This window comes from Amblyraja radiata, chromosome 11, assembly GCF_010909765.2.
Source record: "Amblyraja radiata isolate CabotCenter1 chromosome 11, sAmbRad1.1.pri, whole genome shotgun sequence".
Lineage (NCBI taxonomy): Eukaryota > Metazoa > Chordata > Chondrichthyes > Rajiformes > Rajidae > Amblyraja > Amblyraja radiata.
In genome coordinates, this window is record NC_045966.1 from 20,953,755 (window position 1) to 20,973,419 (window position 19,665).

Here is a 19,665-nt window from a genome sequence, read left to right on the forward strand (position 1 = left end):
CAAACTTGAAGAAGAATCAAATACCCATTGATTTCAAAGATTTCTTTGGGTTTGTGGATTAAAAAGCAATAAGGATTGTATAATTTGTAAAATTATATTTTGCTAAATATTTTAAATTATGTCAACGTGTTTTCATGAGATTTAAAGTCTTTTACTTTTCTTATACTTCCAATTTTGATGGTTTTTAATCTTATTGTTTAAAATTATAATTGATTGATATCTTTGACAGCTTTGAAAGATGGCAAATTTCCACCTCCAAATTTGCCTCCTGTCTGTGATTTTCCATGGGTGAGGCCTCTATCTCACACTACCTGAGCCCATCTGCATTGTGGCTTTACTGCCAAACTAAAGCAGAGCAGTGAGATGGGTCTTCGATAGGGTAACTGCAAGGATGAGGGGATTCTGGTTGACTGATTGGATCAGCAGAATTCATCTTCACAAGATCTGTAAAATCAAAGGAAATTTCTTGCTGATCACCAGTCTTCATTGCGACTTCACCACTCCCCTCCTTAATAATAAAATATAATTTTGGGGAAATACTGAGGAATTTATTTAGGGTGTGGGATTTCATGTGGTAACAATTCATCCTTCGCACATGGGCTGGGCTTCCAATTATAGTCAGTTTTGTTTACAGAAGTGAAGCACAACTTGTACACATATACACACACATAGCCCACCCAAATGAGACAAAGGTTCAAACCAGTGTTTCCATACAATGTTAATCTCGTAAATTATAGGAGCAGAATTGGACCATTCAGTCCATGAAAGCCCATCATGCCATTCAGTCAAGCCTGATCTTTCAATGTAAAATTAAGAAGCCACAAGTTCAACCATTCATCTTTGGGCTCGTGTATAGAGCTGTGAAAACAAGTGCAAATTGCACATCACCCCCAATATTGAGGGAGCTCACTGTGCAAAAAGGTCATAAATGATAGGAGCAGAATTAGGTCGGCCTAATTCTCGGCCCATCAAGTCTACTCCGCCAATCATTCATGGCGCATCTAATTCTCCCTCCCAACCCTATTCTCCTGTCTTCTCCCCATAACCCCTGACACCTGTACTAATCAAGAATAGAGTGCAATTTGCATCGGCTTCTGCACCACACATTTAGTACATTATCACATTTATCTTGTGTGGTCCAAAAATGTAATTGTGCCACACTTGCATTGTTCATAATGTTATTAAATAAAGAAATAATTTGAATTATCAACACAAAACATTTTCCTTTCTACATTGAAAAACAATGTTATAATGAAATAGCAGGTCCTTTCACAAGTCGTGAATACCAATGGGAGAGGTTTAGCCTCATGATAAAAATATTGGGTTTTACAGAAAGCAATAATAAGATGTTGTATTTCCTTCTTTTTCATATTTGTTATTTATGTGGATTTTTAATGTCAAAATTCATATCTTATGTTTTTTTTTAATTTTGTTTATAGGGAAAAGTGAATGGATTAACTGGAATGCTCAGTTTTAGAGATGATGGCACAAATGAGAATGTCCTATTTGAAATTCTCGGTACCAGCTACAGTGAGGAGAAGGATAGAGGGATTCAACGAGTAAGTGACATTTTTCACTCTGCAATTAAGCAAAAATAAAATAAAGTCGGGATAAATTATGCTATTTCCAAGAATGTATTTTATCCTGGATTTATTTCAATTGTTAGAACTCTTTTTTAAGTTAAAACACTTTTCAATCATTTTTTGCTTCAGCTGCAACTTCATGTAGATATAATATTAATTTCAAATACAATTAAATAGCAGCCTCCCACTGTGTGTGCAAAATTCTGTTTCAACCCTGAACAATACTCGGGCAGGTGAAAAGCAAAACAGAAACCGGCATCTCAGGGATTCAAATGGCCAACCAATATTATCAAATTGGCCCCAGTAGTTACCAATAATGCTGGCCTCTCATTGACAGTCAACCAGTGATAGGGATCAGAGCAACATTCAAGGGAAAGGGTGTTGTCAGATACCAGCACCCTCTCCACCCTCTTGACGACAATCCCGAGACTTGAGAGAGTTCTTTTTTTGTTACTTGGACACCTTACAACCCGGCGGTATGGATATTGATTTCTCTAACTTCAAGTAATCCTTGCTTTCACTCTCTTTCTGTCCCTCTCTCCGACTAGTTTTACTGTCCTTCTGATTAATTTTACTTATTATATGCCCCCTTGTCACCTTCCCCGCAGGTAACAATGAACCATTCTACATTTCCTTAGCATCATCTGCTTTGATCTGTCGATTTCACACCTTACCCTTTCATATCTCTAGTCTCCCTCTACCCCGACTCTCAGTCTGAAGAAGGGTCTATACCCGAAACGTCACCCATTTCTTCTTTCCAGTGATGCTGCCTGTCTGGCTGATTTACTTCAGCATTTTGTGTCTACCTTCATTTGTCAACTTCTCACCATTTTCTCTTCACATTTTCAGCAGCAATTGTCGAGTTAGTTAGTTAAATATCTCTAAAAGCAGGAAATGTTACTTGGAGAATTCTGGAGATGCAGAGTTCTACTGTGAACATACCCGTGGCAGTATGCTTGCTCAGCAATAGATACTGTGACATCATTCAGCCTCAAAGTGATTTAAAACATCAAGATAACTTTGGCAACCCTCAATTTGAATTTATGACAGAAGCATCCATTCTGCAAGTGGACAGTGTGATCTTAATGATTAACGTATCCATAATAATTTTCTCCTATAATTTTAATTGATTTAACTTGGGGGGAAATTTATTGTCATTCCAATACTTCTCCGTTGGTGGAGTTGTTATAGGAAAATTCTGTAGCCACATACAGTCCATATATACTAAGTAATAAACGTAAATTCCGTAATGTATTTCTCAAATTCAGCAGAAAGTACAAAATGTTCATATTATGGGTATTTAATGTAACAATAAGATACCCTTCACCAAGTTTTGTTCAGCTGATTACATATAAAATGTCCAGATAATTGTAATTGAAGTCCATCAGAGATGAAAGCAAAGATAATTAATTGGAAGTTGCTGATAATTGAGTAGATAAATTCATCATGATGCATGACAGAGGAACAACAAAAGCCAAAATCAAACTTTGCTCCCTGCTCCCTGTTCTGTTCTGACTCCAGCCAGGATAATTTGCTTCAGGGCCATTACACTTAGCAGGTTGAATAATTTGTCATGGTTTCCTTATTTGAATGTTTTGTTCTAAAGGCTGTGCAGTCCCCCTGTGGAAAAACATACATTTATATTAATGTGGTGCACAAGAGACCACGACTTACCTTGCTTGATACTACACCTCTCGACCCCTATGTAATGTAAATATGCATTGTTGATCTGTGGAGATTATACACATCCAGCTGACAGTGTGATGTTGTAAATCAGGTGAAGGTGTCAACATTTCCATTCCATTGGAACTGTGCCCAGTCCTCCCTTCCATATGCTGAAGAACTACACATTCACTTGTGGTGTCATGTTCTTGCCCAAATTAAATGCAAATCTAGGTTTTTCTAAGCACTGCGAGAAGGATCAATTTAATTTTGAGATCCTCAACCTTATCTGGAGCATTATGTGCAGTTTTGGTTGCCCCATAAGAGGAAGGATGTGGAGGCTTTGCAAAAGGTGCAGAAGATAAGAAAGCTGCTTCGATAAGAAGCGTATTGGCTAGAAGGAGAGGTCGAACAGACTTGGACTTTTTCTCTGGAACACCAGAGATTGAGGGGATACATGATAGAAGTAATTATAGAAGGCATAGATCAAGTAGTCAGAATCTTTTTGTCGAAAATGTCAAAAACTAGAGGGCGTACATTTTAGCTTAAAGGAGATGTTTTTTGTAGACAGAAAGTAATGGGTGCCTGGAACGTTCAGCCAGGTGAATGGTGGAGGCAGATTTAATAATGACATTTAAAAGGCTTTTACAGTAAATGAGCACATGGATATGCAGGGAAAGGAGGGATGTGAATCATGTGCAGGAAGATAGGATTAATATATCTTGGCATCATGTTGGGCATTGTGGGCCAAAGGGCCTGTTCCTGTGCTATACTTTTTTTATGTTCTAGGTTTTATTTGGTAATTACTTCCTTAAAGTACTGAAAATCTTTGTGTTCCACAAAGGATCCAATGGAAGTTCAGGTCAAAAATCCTAATTTGTACTCCTGCAGATCAACTCAAGAGTATTTTCTTATATGGTGCCCATGTAAACTCAAGGAATTTCCCTTTACAATCCTGCCTGCTTTCTCAGTAATATACCAAACATTCTGAATCCAGAGTAAACTGGTATCCCAATCTCCAACCACCTCAATAAACCACCTCCTCCCATAAAAAATATGACAAATAGTTAAGTTTGAAATTAACTGATTATTATCAAAAATGCAACGTGAAACTTTGTCTTTTCCTAGAATGCCATTCAGAAAATGAATTGGGCATTACTTCAGCTAAATCCATGCAGCCAGCAAAATCACACCCATGCTTGCCATTGAAGATATTCTTAAGATCTGAGGGTCAATCTAGCAATGACTTGCAATATGGTCCAGCTGCCATGTCAGGTGTTAAAGCAGAGTACGCTGGAAACACTTCAGTAAATCAGGCAACATCTATGGAGAGGAAGACAGAGTTAATATTTCAGCTTAAATATTCTTTGTCAGGCAGCACAGTGGCGCAGTGGTATAGTTGATGCCTTACAGTGCCAGAGACCTGGGTTTGATCCTGACTACAGGTGCTGTCTGTAGATAGTTTGCACATTCTTCCTGTGACAGATGGGTTTTCTCTGAAAGCTCCAATTTCCTCTCGCGTTCCAAAGACATGCAGGTTTGTAGATGAATTGGCTTCAGTAAATTGTCCCTAGTGTACACCATAGAACTAGTGTACAGGTGATCATCGCTCACGCTCCATAAATTCAAGATATAGAATATTATCATGGAATTGATGTGAATTAAAGTAAATAAATAAACACAACATTTTGATTCAAGTAATAATAATAATAATAAATGTTATTTATGGGCGCCTTTCAAGAGTCTCAAGGACACCTTACAAAATTTAGCAAATAGTGTAAAAACATGTAAGCGGAATGAAATAAATAGTAAAGACATCACCAGTACACAAATTAAAGACAGAATTCAATCCAAAGACAAAAATCAAAAACACAATATGAAGAGAGAGCAGCGGTAGCTAAAGCGTGCCAGCGTACACTCTCCCTTCCGGCAGCCATCTTGGACACAGAATAAAATAATCATTTACACACAAAAAAACATCCCCCCACAATGGTTACCACTGTGGGGGAAGGCACAATGTCCAGTCCCCATCCCCAGTTCTCCCATAGTCAGGCCTATTGAGGCCTCCACAGTTGCCTCTACGGAGGCCCGATGTTCCTGGCCGTTCTCGCCGGGTGGTGTTGCTCCGGCGTCGGGAGATTCTTGATTCTTGATGCATGCACAGATGATGCAGCTGTGCATTATGGAAAATTTTCAAGAAACAATCCCCCCTGCTCAAAGGTAGACAAAAATGCTGGAGAAACTCAGCAGGTGAGGCAGCATCTATGGAGCAAAGGGATAAGGTGACGTTTCGGGTCAAGACCCTTCTTCAGACTTCATATCTGGCCACTGCTTTAGGACATCTAGTTACATTTTCCCTGTTCTCTCTTCAATAATGTTATCGCTGACATTCACTTCACAGTACAGGTGCACAACCTTTTATCCGAAAGCCTTGGGACCAGACACTTTTCGTAATTCAGAATTTGTCGGTCTTCGGAATGGAAATTTTTTAGCGTAGATTTTAATGGCTGGCTCAGTGGTAGAGTGCTCGGCTCATATCCGCAAGGTCGCGAGTTTGCGCCTTGATCCTGGCAGTTACTCGATCGCGAGTTTGAGTCTTCAATGTCGTTTTTTCTTGCAGAATAAATGTTTGTATGAAATGCAGTGTAGGAGAGGTGTACTGACTGTGTGGGCAGAACTTTGGAAGTGATTGCCCACCAGTCTAAAAAGCCGCTGTGTCTCCCTGTCCCTGGGATAGCAGGGGGCGATCAAACAGCACAATACCCCCTCCAACTCCAGAGGAATCCGCTCCCCGATGGGCCGCTACCAAAGATCATAGAGGAGCTCCTCTATGATCTTTGGCCGCTACGGCGACAAGTGGCAGTTCGCCCACAGCCCGAGCTGCGCCCCCTCATCCGCCACCCCAAGAACAAGACGTACCTTGCACACCATCAGCTTCTGCCCCTACGTGTTCCTCTGGAGTTGGAGCGGGGCTGGGCTGGAGTTGCTGCTGGCTGTGGGTCTCTGGGATCTCCGTGCTTGCAGTGGGCCTGGGGGTCGGTGGGCGGCGGTGGGAGCTGTGGACCTACGGACCTACCTCCGTGGAGCTAGCCAGCTTCGGAGCATGGAGAGTTGCGGGGGCGAGCTGCTGCGACCCGACTCCGGTGGATGGTGACACCGGGAGCTCGCGGGTCTCCGGTGGGAGACTGCTTTGCGGGGCACCGGCAACGGCGACTTCTCCCGCCCGAATTACGGGGTTGAGAGCAAACATCATAGAGGTTGAGAGTGACCTGGAGGGGGGCCTTACAACGCCCGGCGCGGCTGTAAATTGCCGCGGACTTGCTAGAGCCCACCGGGGGCTCCAACATCAAGACCGGGGCAGGGCCTTACAACGCCCGGCGTGGCTTTGAGTGGCCGCTCCCCGATGGGCCCCGAGCTGCGCCCCGTCATCCACAACCCAGGTTCCTCTGTAGTTGGAGTGGGGCTGGGCTGGGCTGCTGTTGGCTGTGGGTCTCTGGGATCTCCGTGCTTGCGGTGGGCCTGGGGGTCGGTGTCCAATTGGTCCTGACGTCTCCGGTGACTAGCACAGTCCTGCAATCGCCGACGTGAAGACAGTGCAAAGCCCCCGCGCCGGTGCAATGGCCGGGGAGCTGGAGAGGGGAGGGAAGGGGTCACACACATGGCCGGGAAGCAGAGGGGTGTAGGTGGGGTGAAACTGAAGGGAGCGACAATCTGCACTGTGTATCGTGAGTCTACCGTGGGAACTTTTTAACTCAGCGGGCAGGCAGCAGCAGATTGTCAATTATTAACCCTCCCGCGCAATATACCCTCACCTTCTCTTTTATGAATGGGGATTTAGTTCCCCTTTCTTCGAGGACCGACCGGAGGTTCCGCTGTCACCTCTGCAGGCCGCCCTCGGTGAACGTTTTCAAGGACCTTTCTTCAAGGACCGAAAAAATGGCCGCTATTCGGAGGTTTTCGTTATTTGGATCTTCGGATAAAAGGTTGTGCACCTGTACTTGGAAACTCAGCTACACTCCCCATGATCTATCTTTTCAAAACAACATGTTGTATGGGTGCCATCTACACCATATCTTCGCACAGTGGTTCTTACTCAAATTGTGCACGTGGGCGTTTATATGAAAAACTTTAATGCTCCTTGAGTGAGAACAATGCATGAGGTAAATGACTGATTTATGCATGTGAGCCTTTTGTAACTCAAGGTGCTCTTTCCCGATAGAAGATATTCCAAATGCTTCATAGACAACCTGGTCCTATCTCCATTCTGTTATGTATGCAAGCATGGACCAAGCTTAGTGAAGCCAGATATATGCTGATAGTGCCTAATACTTCAGATGTCGCAAGTTCTGCCGTAATATTTTGTGATATCAGGAGTATTTGCAACAACAGAATAATTTTAGTAAGCGTGACTACAGAAAGCACAGGGGATCAGTGCACAGGTCTCTAGATGTTTTAATTTTGTCCCTGCAATACTTCCTTCAAGGAACATGCTCGATCGGAAAGACTTAACTTTACCATTTAGAACTATAACTAAGGTATTGCTTTATTTAAAGAAACCCTTTGTATTTAATGCAGGCTGGTGGTTCTTGATATTTCATACTGTAAAGCAACTCACCACCTGTTTTAAATATTTTAATGTTTTTTTTAAAATACTGATCTACAATGTCATCTTCAGTTGCCCATGCTAAACACGTGATATAGCAACATTTATCTGTTGTACTCTGCTTCTGAGGTTAATGGAGCTGAATTTCCGAGGTAGAGCTTGGTCCACAAATGCTGCTGCATCACTTGTTTGGTGCTTGTGGTGAAGGACGAATATTTATTCCCTTACAGCTTGCAAACTTATTAATTTATCACACTTGTACCATTGACATTCTGCCTCACAATGGGGGGCATGGGATTTACTGATGTCCTTCTCAAAATTATTTTGGAAAATTAAAACAGTTAACTGTTAAGGCTGTGCCAAATTACAGCATTAAAACTTAGCAGGCTGGCAATAATTCCCTGCTCATCACTACTAAGTGCATGATATAATAGCAACAGTATATGGGAGCTGGCGCGCAAAGGCACTGAATATTGCACTACCGCTCTATTATAACATATTTAATATTATTGACTGCAGATTAATTTTGAAACAAATACCTTTTGAAGGCATTAACCATACTCCTGGCAGGAGAACAAATGCATCTCACATGTTATGATTCCTGGATCTCCATAAAATGCAATATATTCTTCAAATTTCTATAGCTAACATTGCAAAGACTGATTATAATTTTATTTGATATACGATTATATATAAATCATATTATTTATTTCTGCCAACAAAATGAGCTGCAACAAATACAGAATTTTTGGAGAGTCAAACAGTGAAATTATATTATCATTGCACTTAACATTATTTTAATACTATTTGTTTACTATGCCCTATGCAGCTTGGTCTTTGGAGTCCGACTGCTGGATTGAATGGTTCTCTAGTTGATCAAAAATTGGAAAACAGCATGGAAGGAGTGACACTGCGGGTTGTAACAGTGCTGGTAAAGTTAAATTCCTTGCCTTGGTGTATGTTTGTATATTTTGCAGCTTCCAATCATGCCAGGTATTGCAACTGCAAGTTATCATTTAGGGTAGGTTAATGGCAGAAGAAAAATCAATGGGGACTTGGTGGGAACATCTAAGAGAGACATGATACAGAGAAATAACGAGGAGGGGAATAGGTCTAATGGGAGTGCTCACCTGGGAGCTGGCATGGATCATTGGGTCAAATTACTGCCTTTTGTGTTGTAAGTATAAGCAATTTTAGAAATAAAATGTATCTAACAATGTGTAGATCAGTATTATTACAATGTAACAAAGATTTTCGGAGTCTAAGCTTATAACTTTGGCAGCTTTTTCACTTTAAAATTAAGAACATGATGTTAGGAAATTATTTCAGACTACCCCAATGTAGTTGAACATTGGACTCTGCTCTTTGTCCTGCCCTAACACGTCAGCTAATATGCTCATCCTGCAGAATAGTCCCCATTTTCCATCGTGAAGCAAGTAGTAGCCAGGGTATGAATGCAAAGAATCACTAAAGACCACTCAGCCAACCATTTTCCATTGACCATGTAAAGCTATATCCTATTAGTTAAGTCCCAAGTAAAGCTCAGGACCCATGATTCCTGTAAGGTAATTAAGTCATCAGCAGAATATTTTCATTTTTACTGTGGGTTATAATCCTTTCTAAACAACAAATTCCATATCCAACTTCTGTTGGAGGCATGTGGTTCCACAGAATATATGACCAATCAGTCCCTACTCTTTCAAGAAACAATTCCTATGTCCAACCAGATTTTTATCAAGCCCTTTTTTTAATCAAGACTTAATCAACTCAATATCAGCAGTTTTTGCACTTAAAAAGAGAAAAAGTGCTAGAGTAGACACAAAACATTGGAGCAAATCAGCAGGTCAGGCAGCATCTCTGGAAAAAAGAATAGTTGATGTTTTGGGTCGACAGAAGGGTCTTGACCTGAAACTTCACCTATTCCTTTTTTCCAGAGATGCTGCCTGGCCCAGTGAGTTGCTCCAGCTTTTTGTGTCTGTCTTCGGTTTAAGCCAGCATCTGCAGTTCCTCCTTACACAAAGTCCTGGAGTAACTCAACGGATTAGAATGGATAGGTGATGTTTTGGGTCGCGTCTCTTCTTTAGACTGAAACATCACATATGTTGAATTACTCCAGCACTTTGTATTTTGTTTTGTAAACCAGCATCTGCAGTACTTTGTGTCTAAGATTTCCCTCTAAATCCCGGAATCCTTGTGTCATCCTCTATGTCTGCTCAGTTCATATCTCTTTTTGAAGGTAGGGTGCTTAAAATATTTCAATTTAACCTCATTAGTATGTTAACTAACTCTCTGACCTATTGACAAACATCCTTGAGTCCTGGCCAATATTGCATTAGCTTTGCTAAATGCAGTCTCATATTGATGGCATTGTGATTTATTTTCAAAATGGTGAATTTTCCATGTTTGGAAATAGATATTCCTTCACATACCTAATGCTTCCTATTCAAATATCTATTGCATTAAATATGCATATTAGGAAAGCATCATTTTCTCACACCACATATAATTTTCTTTGATTTGCCTGATATTTTTTTTAACTTCTTCATGTGGTTTGATATTTTCAATAATTGAGTGCAACGTAATCCAGGAGAAAGATCAATTTGGCTAGTGTTAGTTTAGGACAAAATAAATAATCCCTTTAAAAATAGTTATGTTGAAATTGGCTAAAATTAGAAGTGCTTATAATAAGTCAAGACATAGACAGCGGAAATTGAACTGCATTTTAATCTGCCCATTAGTGCGATGCGGTCTTACAGACCTCAGAGTAATTCAACACAAAGTTAACTCTTTGGATTGGCACAAATCAATTAAAAAGCTACATATTTTATACATACTGATTTTCACAGCTTTAATTTGAGGTGTCACACCCACACGATCATTTCAAAGGAACGTCGCTGTGTGTGGAAAATGGAGAACAAAAGCCTTCAGTGGAAGCCCACTTGTTCTTCTTGCTCTCCAGGCTCTGCTTTCAACATAACTTTCTGCTATCAATCGAACCATCTAATTTGGCATTCATTACATGCTCATCTTTTTGATGCTGAACATTTAACTACATCAAATGAATAATGTCCAATGAGCAGCTGTCATCTTTCAGTATAATCGTTTCCACATAAATCTCAAGTAGATTAATTAAAACGAAACATTCTAGTTTTAGGTAACATCTACAAATAAGCTTGCTCTTCTTCACCTAATCCAACCTCCCTCACCCTTTCTTCCCCCTCCTCAGTCCCCTCCCCTGAACCCCAGCTGACCTTGCACACTTCACTGTGCTGTCCTTGCACTAAAGAAGCAAAAACATCCAAATTTATAGCAAAACACTAAGTGCTAGGATAACTCAGCTGGTCAGGTGGCATCTCAAGATTCCAGCATCTGCAGTTCCTTCTTGCTCCATCCGAATGACAAAGTGTCTACTGGCATGAGTGTGAAAATAGTCCTTCAAATGCCTGATATTCTTGACCAGCACGTCACAGAGCACATTTCTGATTATCTTAAATCAAGTGCGAGTTTTTTTCATTCATAAATCTTTATAAAGAAGCCATAGATGTGTAAATAATTGCAGTATGATGGGAAATGTTCTAAGCATTCATATTCAAAATTAGATGTAGGCCCATTTATATTATCTAAATTATGAATAAGTCTCTGCATCAATGAAGGTCTATCATATATAAATTAATTAAATTGGGAATTCAGAGTGCAAAGTGGCAGGAGGACACTATTAAGAGATTTCAAATGCAGATTTTCTGCCACTGAGTATTGCAGGCAGATATTGAAGTAGCTGATAAAATAAAATTGTAAATACAGTGGAATGGAAGTCATGAGCTTCTGCAGGATCTGCTCAAATTCCGTCAGCTGTCTGAACCGGCCCATTCGCGGAGCATGGTTGAGCCGCGGGACTTACTTACCATCACCCGGTGGGGTCACAACATCGGAGGCCTGGATCGCCTCAGCGCAGAGGGAGAACAAGGAGGGAAGAGACAGAGACTTTAAGACTTTTGCCTTCCATCACAGTGAGGAGGTGCCTGGTGAACTCACTGTGGTGGATGTTAAATTTGTGTTTATTGTGTGTTTTTGTTATTTTTATTATATGTATGACTGCAAGGCAACAAAATTTCGTTCAGACCGAAAGGTCTGAATGACAATAAAGGATACTTTGATACTTCGAGGTAAAGTGAAAAGTGATCTGAAAGAGACTGAAGCTCGATGAAAGGTGAAATAGAATCTTTTGTTCAGACCGAAAGGTCTGAATGACAATAAAGGATACTTTGACTTTGACTTTGAGACTATTAGCAGCAATGTTTCAGGAGGTCATGGTTCATAAAAGGACAATTTGGTTGTGTGCACCACCAGGTTCATAAAGTCTTGTTTAAAATATTCAGAAACCAACAATGCTGGGGAAATGTCTACTGGAATTTGCTACTTCATTAAGTTAATAACTTAGGCTTTGTAGTCATATGGAGCAGTAGCAGCAATAGTATGTGATAAGAATGCTGCTTAATATGTAATGTAGTCCCTGTACAATTGTTCAAGAAAACACTATACTTGGAGAGTATGAGTTTAGTTTAGTTTAATTTAGTTTAATTTAGAGATACTGTACAGTGTGGAACTAGGCCCTCCGGCCCACCGAGTCTTGTACCAGCGATCACCGTACAAGAGCACTATCCTACACATTAGGGACAATGTCAAATTTTTACCAAAGCCAAATTAATCTACTAACCTGTACATCTTTGGGAGGAAACCGGACCACCCGGGGAAAACGTATAAACTCTGTACAGACAGCATCCAACCGGGGTCTCTGGCACTGTAAGGCAGCAACTCTACTGCTGTGCCACCATGCCGCCTCGAGTGGCCCAGAGTTTCCTTGGTATAGTGAGCCATCGAAGCTAACTATCCATAAACACGCTCTTACCTTGAGTGAACATCCCCAACAATGTTGCCAATGCTGAAATACTCAGACAGCTGGTTAAGTCGTGGAGAATCAATTGAGAAAGCTGCCATCAAGATTCACAAATTATTAAGAAATAAATATGCTATTACCATATAACAATTACAGCACGGAAACAGGCCATCTCGACCCTTCTAGTCCGTGCCGTGAATTAAACGTTTTTAAAGTTTAATTCAAACCCTTTAAAACAATATGAAAACATTTGTAAACAATTAAAGGGTGGCACAGTAGTGCAGCTAGTAGAGATGCTGCCTCTCAGTGCCAGAGATCCAGGTTCCATCCTGACCTTGGCTGCTGTCTGTGTAGAGTTTGGACATTTCCCTCTGACCACGTGGGTTTCCACTGGGTGCTCTGGTTTCCTCCCTCATCACAAAGTAGAACGGATTAATTGGCCTCTGTAAATAGCCCCTAGTGAAGGATTCAAAAATGGAACTCATAGGCCTGTTTACGTGCCGTGTCTTCAATCATGTTAAATCATGATTTGAAAATTATCTCTCTTTTGCAATAATGCCTCTCCATTAAAATGAATGATGAACTGACAGGTCCAACCAGGCCAAAGTTTGACCAGGCAGATTCTCCCAGTGTAACTGCTGAGAACTGCAGGATGTTCATGCTCCACCACTGGACTCCAAAATCAGTGCTGTGAGAACAACAGCAGCAATTAGCTCGGGACTTTAGGGATTTCTACATTAGTACAAAATTGTACAGGAATTACATGTTTCCTGGCAGTTTTGGAGGCAAACACGTCAGTGCCATGCAGGTTTGCCAATTCTTTGGTGGAAATTTCAAGTTGTTTTCTGATGCTGATTTGGACCAGGATTCCTCTTGACTTATTTACCCTTTCCAAAATTAGTTCAGCTTGCAAGAGGCTAACACTTGCGTTCTATAGAATGAAAGGATGGCACATTTTAAAATGCAACAACAACAAATATATTTAATTTAATTATGCGGCAGTGATTGTCTATATAATGTATTTTGCAGTTGGATTTGCTATTGAGCCTTAGAGGTTGGCAGAAGAAACAGACAATAATTGAGGAACAGAAATAATAGACGATTAATAAGTTATATGTATGGAGATATGAGTTAAAATTAGTAATGGACTGCATTTCTGAGTAATTATCTTTGCAAATGGTGACGGATGATTTAAGTTAGAAGCTATTTGTCAAGTTTGCATCCGTAGTGATGGCTAAGCTTGTTTTGATTTGGTATTTAAAAGTACAAGCTGGATTTGAATTGGTTGACTTTGCTGCTTGAGTGGATTTAATTAGTGTGCAGGCAAGCAGAAGCAATTGAGCTGTAAGAAGGCTTTACATGGAGGGAGTTTGACTAGAACTGCTGTACATCGCTGAGACACAGTTGTCCTGATTCTACAGGATCAGAGGCTAAATGGAAATTCACTTCAAATATTGCTTCACAAACAATAATGAAACAAATGAGCACTTTCCTCTGAAATAAAAAAAGAAAATGTTAAGAATGCTCAGCATATCAGGCAACATCCATGGACAGTGAAACAGAGCATTAATGTTTCAGGTCTCCGGCTGTTCAGCAGAATTTTCTTCCAGAATCTTCAGATTTTATTTATTGGTTTAATTTAGAGATACAGCGTGGAAACAGGCCCTTCAGCCCACCGAGTTCGCACTGACGAGCGATCCCTGTGCACTAACATTATCCTACACACACCAGGGACAATTTTTACATTTGCACCAAGCCAATTAACCTACAAACCTGTACGTCTTTGTAGTGTGGGGGGAAACTGATGACCTCAGAGAAAACCCACGCAGGTCACGGGGAGAACATACAAACTCCCTACAGACAGCACCTGAAGTCAGGATCGAACCCGGAACTCTGGCGCTGTAAGGTAGTAACTCTACACCACCGTGCCACCCTTGAAGTTTGTATTATTCTTTACAAATTAATTGTTCTTCTTCTCTCCTTCCGCTTCTTCCTCTGCTGTTATTCTGATTTTCAAATAGTTGCTTTGTGTTTGATAACTAGTAAAGACAATTTTATGTAGTCAGTTAGAATATATGGTGAACATTTTAATCTTCACCCAAGTCAACAGTAAATATCACAGGCATCAATTAACTTAATTGCACAGAAGCAGATAATTGACTCCCCTTTATTAATATCAGTGCGATAGGCATCCCCTTGTTTCAATATCTCATCCATCAGATATTTATTTGAAAATTGAGCATTTCTGCAGCATTACAATGAAGCATTTCTTCATAGAAACATAGAAACATAGAAATTAGGTGCAGGAGTAGGCCATTCGGCCCTTCGAGCCTGCACCGCCATTCAATATGATCATGGCTGATCATCCAACTCAGTATCCCGTACCTGCCTTCTCTCCATACCCTCTGATCCCCTTAGCCACAAGGGCCACATCTAACTCCCTCTTAAATATAGCCAATGAACTGGCCTCGACTACCCTCTGTGGCAGAGAGTTCACGAGATTCACCACTCTCTGTGTGAAAAAAGTTCTTCTCATCTCGGTTTTAAAGGATTTCCCCCTTATCCTTAAGCTGTGACCCCTTGTCCTGGACTTCCCCAACATCGGGAGCAATCTTCCTGCATCTAGCCTGTCCAACCCCTTAAGAATTTTATAAGTTTCTATAAGATCCCCTCTCAATCTCCTAAATTCTAGAGAGTATAAACCAAGTCTATCCAGTCTTTCTTCATAAGACAGTCCTGACATCCCAGGAATCAGTCTGGTGAACCTTCTCTGCACTCCCTCTATGGCAATAATGTCCTTCCTCAGATTTGGAGACCAAAACTGTACGCAATACTCCAGGTGTGGTCTCACCAAGACCCTGTACAACTGTAGTAGAACCTCCCTGCTCCTATACTCAAATCCTTTTGCTATGAAAGCTAACATGCCATTCACTTTCTTCACTGCCTGCTGCACCTGCATGCCTACTTTCAATGACTGGTGCACCATAATAATAATAATAATAAATTTTATTTTTATAGCGCTTTTCTAAGACTCAAAGTCGCTTTACAATAGTAACAGACAATAGCAAACGGAGAAGCGGCGAACAAACAGCGCCAGCGTCCTCTCCATGCAGGACATAAAGAAAGAATACAGACATAACAATAATAGACATTTAATCGGAATAACATATAATCGGAATATAACAAATAATAAAGACATCACAGAGACACAAATTAAAAACAGAATTCAATCCAAAAACAGAAAATCAAAAACACAGTGTGAAGAGAGAGCAGCGGCAACCAATTCGTGCCAGCGTCCACTCTCCCTTCACGGCAGCCATCTTGGACACAGACCTACAAGACTACAGTTAGACAACAAAAAAAAAAAAAAAAAAAAAAAAAAAAAAAAAAAAAAAAAAAAAAAAAAAAAAAAAAAACCATGACACCCAGGTCTCGTTGCATCTCCCCTTTTCCTAGTCGGCCACCATTTAGATAATAGTCTGGGCTTAATGCTGGGCTTAAGGCGGAACCAACTCTTCGTTGGAAGCTATCACTCCAATCTTCTCTCTCAGAAGCAGTGCTTCCACACCTCAAAATAAAATCCTGAAATAGAATTCCAAATTACCTGGATTTGATGGTATTTCTCAGCCCAGTAAGCCTTCCTCAACTGCGCGTGTGCAACTGCCGCCCCAACTGTGCACGTGCGGATACCTGGCCCACTGCGCATGTGCGGGGAGTCAGTGTCCCTACCGCGTCACTGGCGCCATTTTCAATTGTGACGTGGCTGACAGGCCTCCCCCAACTGTGCAGGCGTGAATGGTCGTAAATATACAGGTACATACTTTATTTCCGTAAATCATCCCGCGGGCCTGATTGGACCTATAGGCGTCGGATTCCGCGTGTGCGCAGTTGGGGAAGGCTTACCGGGCCAGGAAATTTCCCGAAATTATTTAATTTCCCCAAAATTACCCGAAGACAACCAGAATTTCCTTCAAAGTTGAAACACTGCTCAGAAGTTATCTTTATGAGAAAGCATTGTAACGGGTACTGATGCTATGGCAACTCAACTCCCATTTGTACTGTAGATATTTTCTAGGGATGCTTCTTAAGGAGATGAATATCAGAAAAATAGGTGCGCTGCAGACATTGGGTTGCTTATGGGCCTTTGCAATACTCTATCTTTTTCCACAAATAAATTTTGATCAGAAAAAAGCAACTAAATGAAAGAAAAAATGTATTTCTGTTTGCCACAATCACATATTTTTCTCTTTGGTGCTGGATATATTTGAAATTGCCCGGATTACCTACAATCTTGAAAAACAAAACGATTAGCTCATGCAAATACTATTATTCCGAGTCATTATCCGAATCTTCTTTTTATTTATTTATTTATTTTTATTAGCAGCAGTGTACAAAAGTATAAACCGCGGCATATGACATAATACATTTATTGTACAGCGTCAATTTTAATTTTAGCTAAGATGAAATAGAAAAAGAGAGAAAGAGCAAGAAAGTAAGAAAATGAAACAGATAGTGAATGTGTAAGAATAGAACCCGTAAACTACCAAATGAGTGTAGTCGAAAAGTGGGTAAGTAAAAGAAATAGGAAAAACGTAAAGAAATAAAAAGACAAAGGCGGTAAAAAAATAAAAAATTGATGATATACCCGTTTCATTTCTTTCCCCACCCATCACCCAGTCCGTAAATCGGTTTAATTCCGAAGCTGTGTTGCACCATACTATCCTTGTAATGAATCAATGAATGGAATCCATGTCTTCGAAATTGCTCTGATTTTCCTGCTAAGACAAGTCTCATATTTTCAAGATGTAGCGTCTCAGACATGTTTGTAATCCACATTTTAAGAGTAGGGACAGATGTATTTTTCCAAAATTTAAGTATAAGTTTTTTTCGCTGTTATCAGGCCATAATTAAGGAAATGTCTTTGAAATATTGATAGCTCAGGGCAGGCTTCTGCTGTTCCGAAAATAATCAGCTCTGTATGGGGGTCCAGTTTTGTTTTTAATGTTTTTGAGAAAATTTCAAAAATTCCTTTCCAAAAGTCATGTAGTTTTATGCAAGAGGCAAAGGAATATGTCATAGTTGCTTTTTGAAGGAGACATTTGTCACAAATAGGAGATACATTTGAAAAAATCTTAATCAGTTTAGTCTTTGAGTAATAGAGTCTGTGCAGTGTTTTGAATTGGATTAAAATGTGTTTAACATTAATTGAACAATTATGTATATATAAAAGATTAGACTAAGTGGGACCCATATAACCATATAACCATATAACAATTACAGCACGGAAACAGGCCATCTCGGCCCTACAAGTCCGCGCCGAACAATTTTTTTTTTCCCTTAATCCCACCTGCCTGCACTCATACCATAACCCTCCATTCCCTTCTCATCCATATGCCTATCCAATTTATTCTTAAATAATACCAACGAACCTGCCGCCACCACTTCCACTGGAAGCTCATTCCACACCGCTACCACTCTCTGAGTAAAGAAGTTCCCCCTCATGTTACCCCTAAACTTCTGTCTACCCCTAAACTTCTGTCCGTTGGGTCCCATGTTCACACGGGAGGGCTGGTCCCCTGACGCAATTTTCCACCTCTCCACCAATTCCAATATTGGTGGCCAGTAGGGGGGCTTTCTGGAGTGCTGGTATGGGTTCTTGGGGTGGCAGCTCAGTCCCTCAAGCCTGATCTGCTGGCAGCTCACTCACGGCTGGTGGGCTGGCAGTTGACATGACTATTCCTTGAAATTCCTTTTCAAGCAGGGTGCAAGGCCACCAAATTCAAATCCATGTTCCTACCATTTCAAGCAGGGTGCAAGGCCACCAACTTCAGTGCAGTTTCATACCACTTCAAGCAGGATGCAAGGCCACCAAATTCAAGTGCAGTTTCATACCACTTCAAGCAGGATGCAAGGCCACCAAATTCAAGTGCAGTTTTATTCAATTTCAAGCAGGGTGCAAGGCCACCAAATTCAAATGCAGCTTCATACCATTTCATGCAGGGTGAAACCACCATAAAACCACACAAAACACCAAACTCACACTTCAGTAGACATTCAGTGTGTTCAGTTGATTCCCAGCTCAGACAGAGTCATGACCTCTCATGCCGAGACTGAGCCACACCCACACTTCCGGGTTTTATAACCCCTCCCACACCCCCCCCCCCCCACCGGAAAAGGTGTGGCTTTCATGGAGTGATTGACAGGAGAGAGATTTTCAACATTTAAAAAAATAATAATAACACTTTTATTTTTCATTGATGGGAAGAATTCTCTGCACCTGCTCAGCGGAGGGGGACTGAGTAAGATGGCCAAAATCACAGCTGTAAGTGGTAGCGTTTTATTTAAAATCAATATACAGTGCAAACAGGAAGTAAATGCATTTGCAGTAGTGCCTTTTAACCTCAAGCCAAAGCACCCAAGCCACCATTTGCAGTAAGTTATGCCTTTCAACTTCATGCCACCATTTGCAGTAAGTGGTGCCTTTCAATTTCAAGCCAATCCACCCACGCCACCATTTGCAGTAAGTAATGCCTTTTAACTTCAAGCCATTGCATCCAAGCCACCATTTGCAGTAAGTAGTGCCTTCCAACTTCAAGCCACACCCAAGCCACACCCAAGCCACCATTAGCAGTAAAAGGTGCCTTTCAACTTCAAGTCAAAGCTCCCAAGCCACCATTTGCAGTAAGTAGTGCCTTTCAACTTCAAGCCAAAGCAACCAAGCCACCATTTGCAATAATAGTTCCTTTCAACTTCATGCTACCATTAGCAGTAAATAGTGCCTTTCAACTTCAAGCCAATGCACCCAAGCCACCATTTGCAATAAGTAGTGTCTGTCAACCTCATGCCACCATTTGAAGTAAGTAGTGCCTTTCAACTTCAAGCCAAAGCACCCAAGCCACCATTTGCTGTAAGTAGTGCCTTTT

The 19,665-nt window shown here is 40.8% G+C and overlaps 1 protein-coding gene across 1 annotated transcript in view; it reads left to right on the top strand.

Moving 5' to 3' along the window:
• LOC116978788 (glutamate receptor ionotropic, delta-2-like) overlaps positions 1–19,665 on the top strand; it is a gene marked incomplete at its 5' end in the record, with an annotated part of 428,679 nt that overhangs the window by 294,525 nt on the left and 114,489 nt on the right. The window contains 2 exons of the mRNA XM_033030081.1: positions 1,440–1,559; positions 8,678–8,779. Of these exons, the coding sequence (XP_032885972.1) occupies positions 1,440–1,559; positions 8,678–8,779 (222 nt within the window). The remainder of the gene's footprint in view (positions 1–1,439; positions 1,560–8,677; positions 8,780–19,665) is intronic.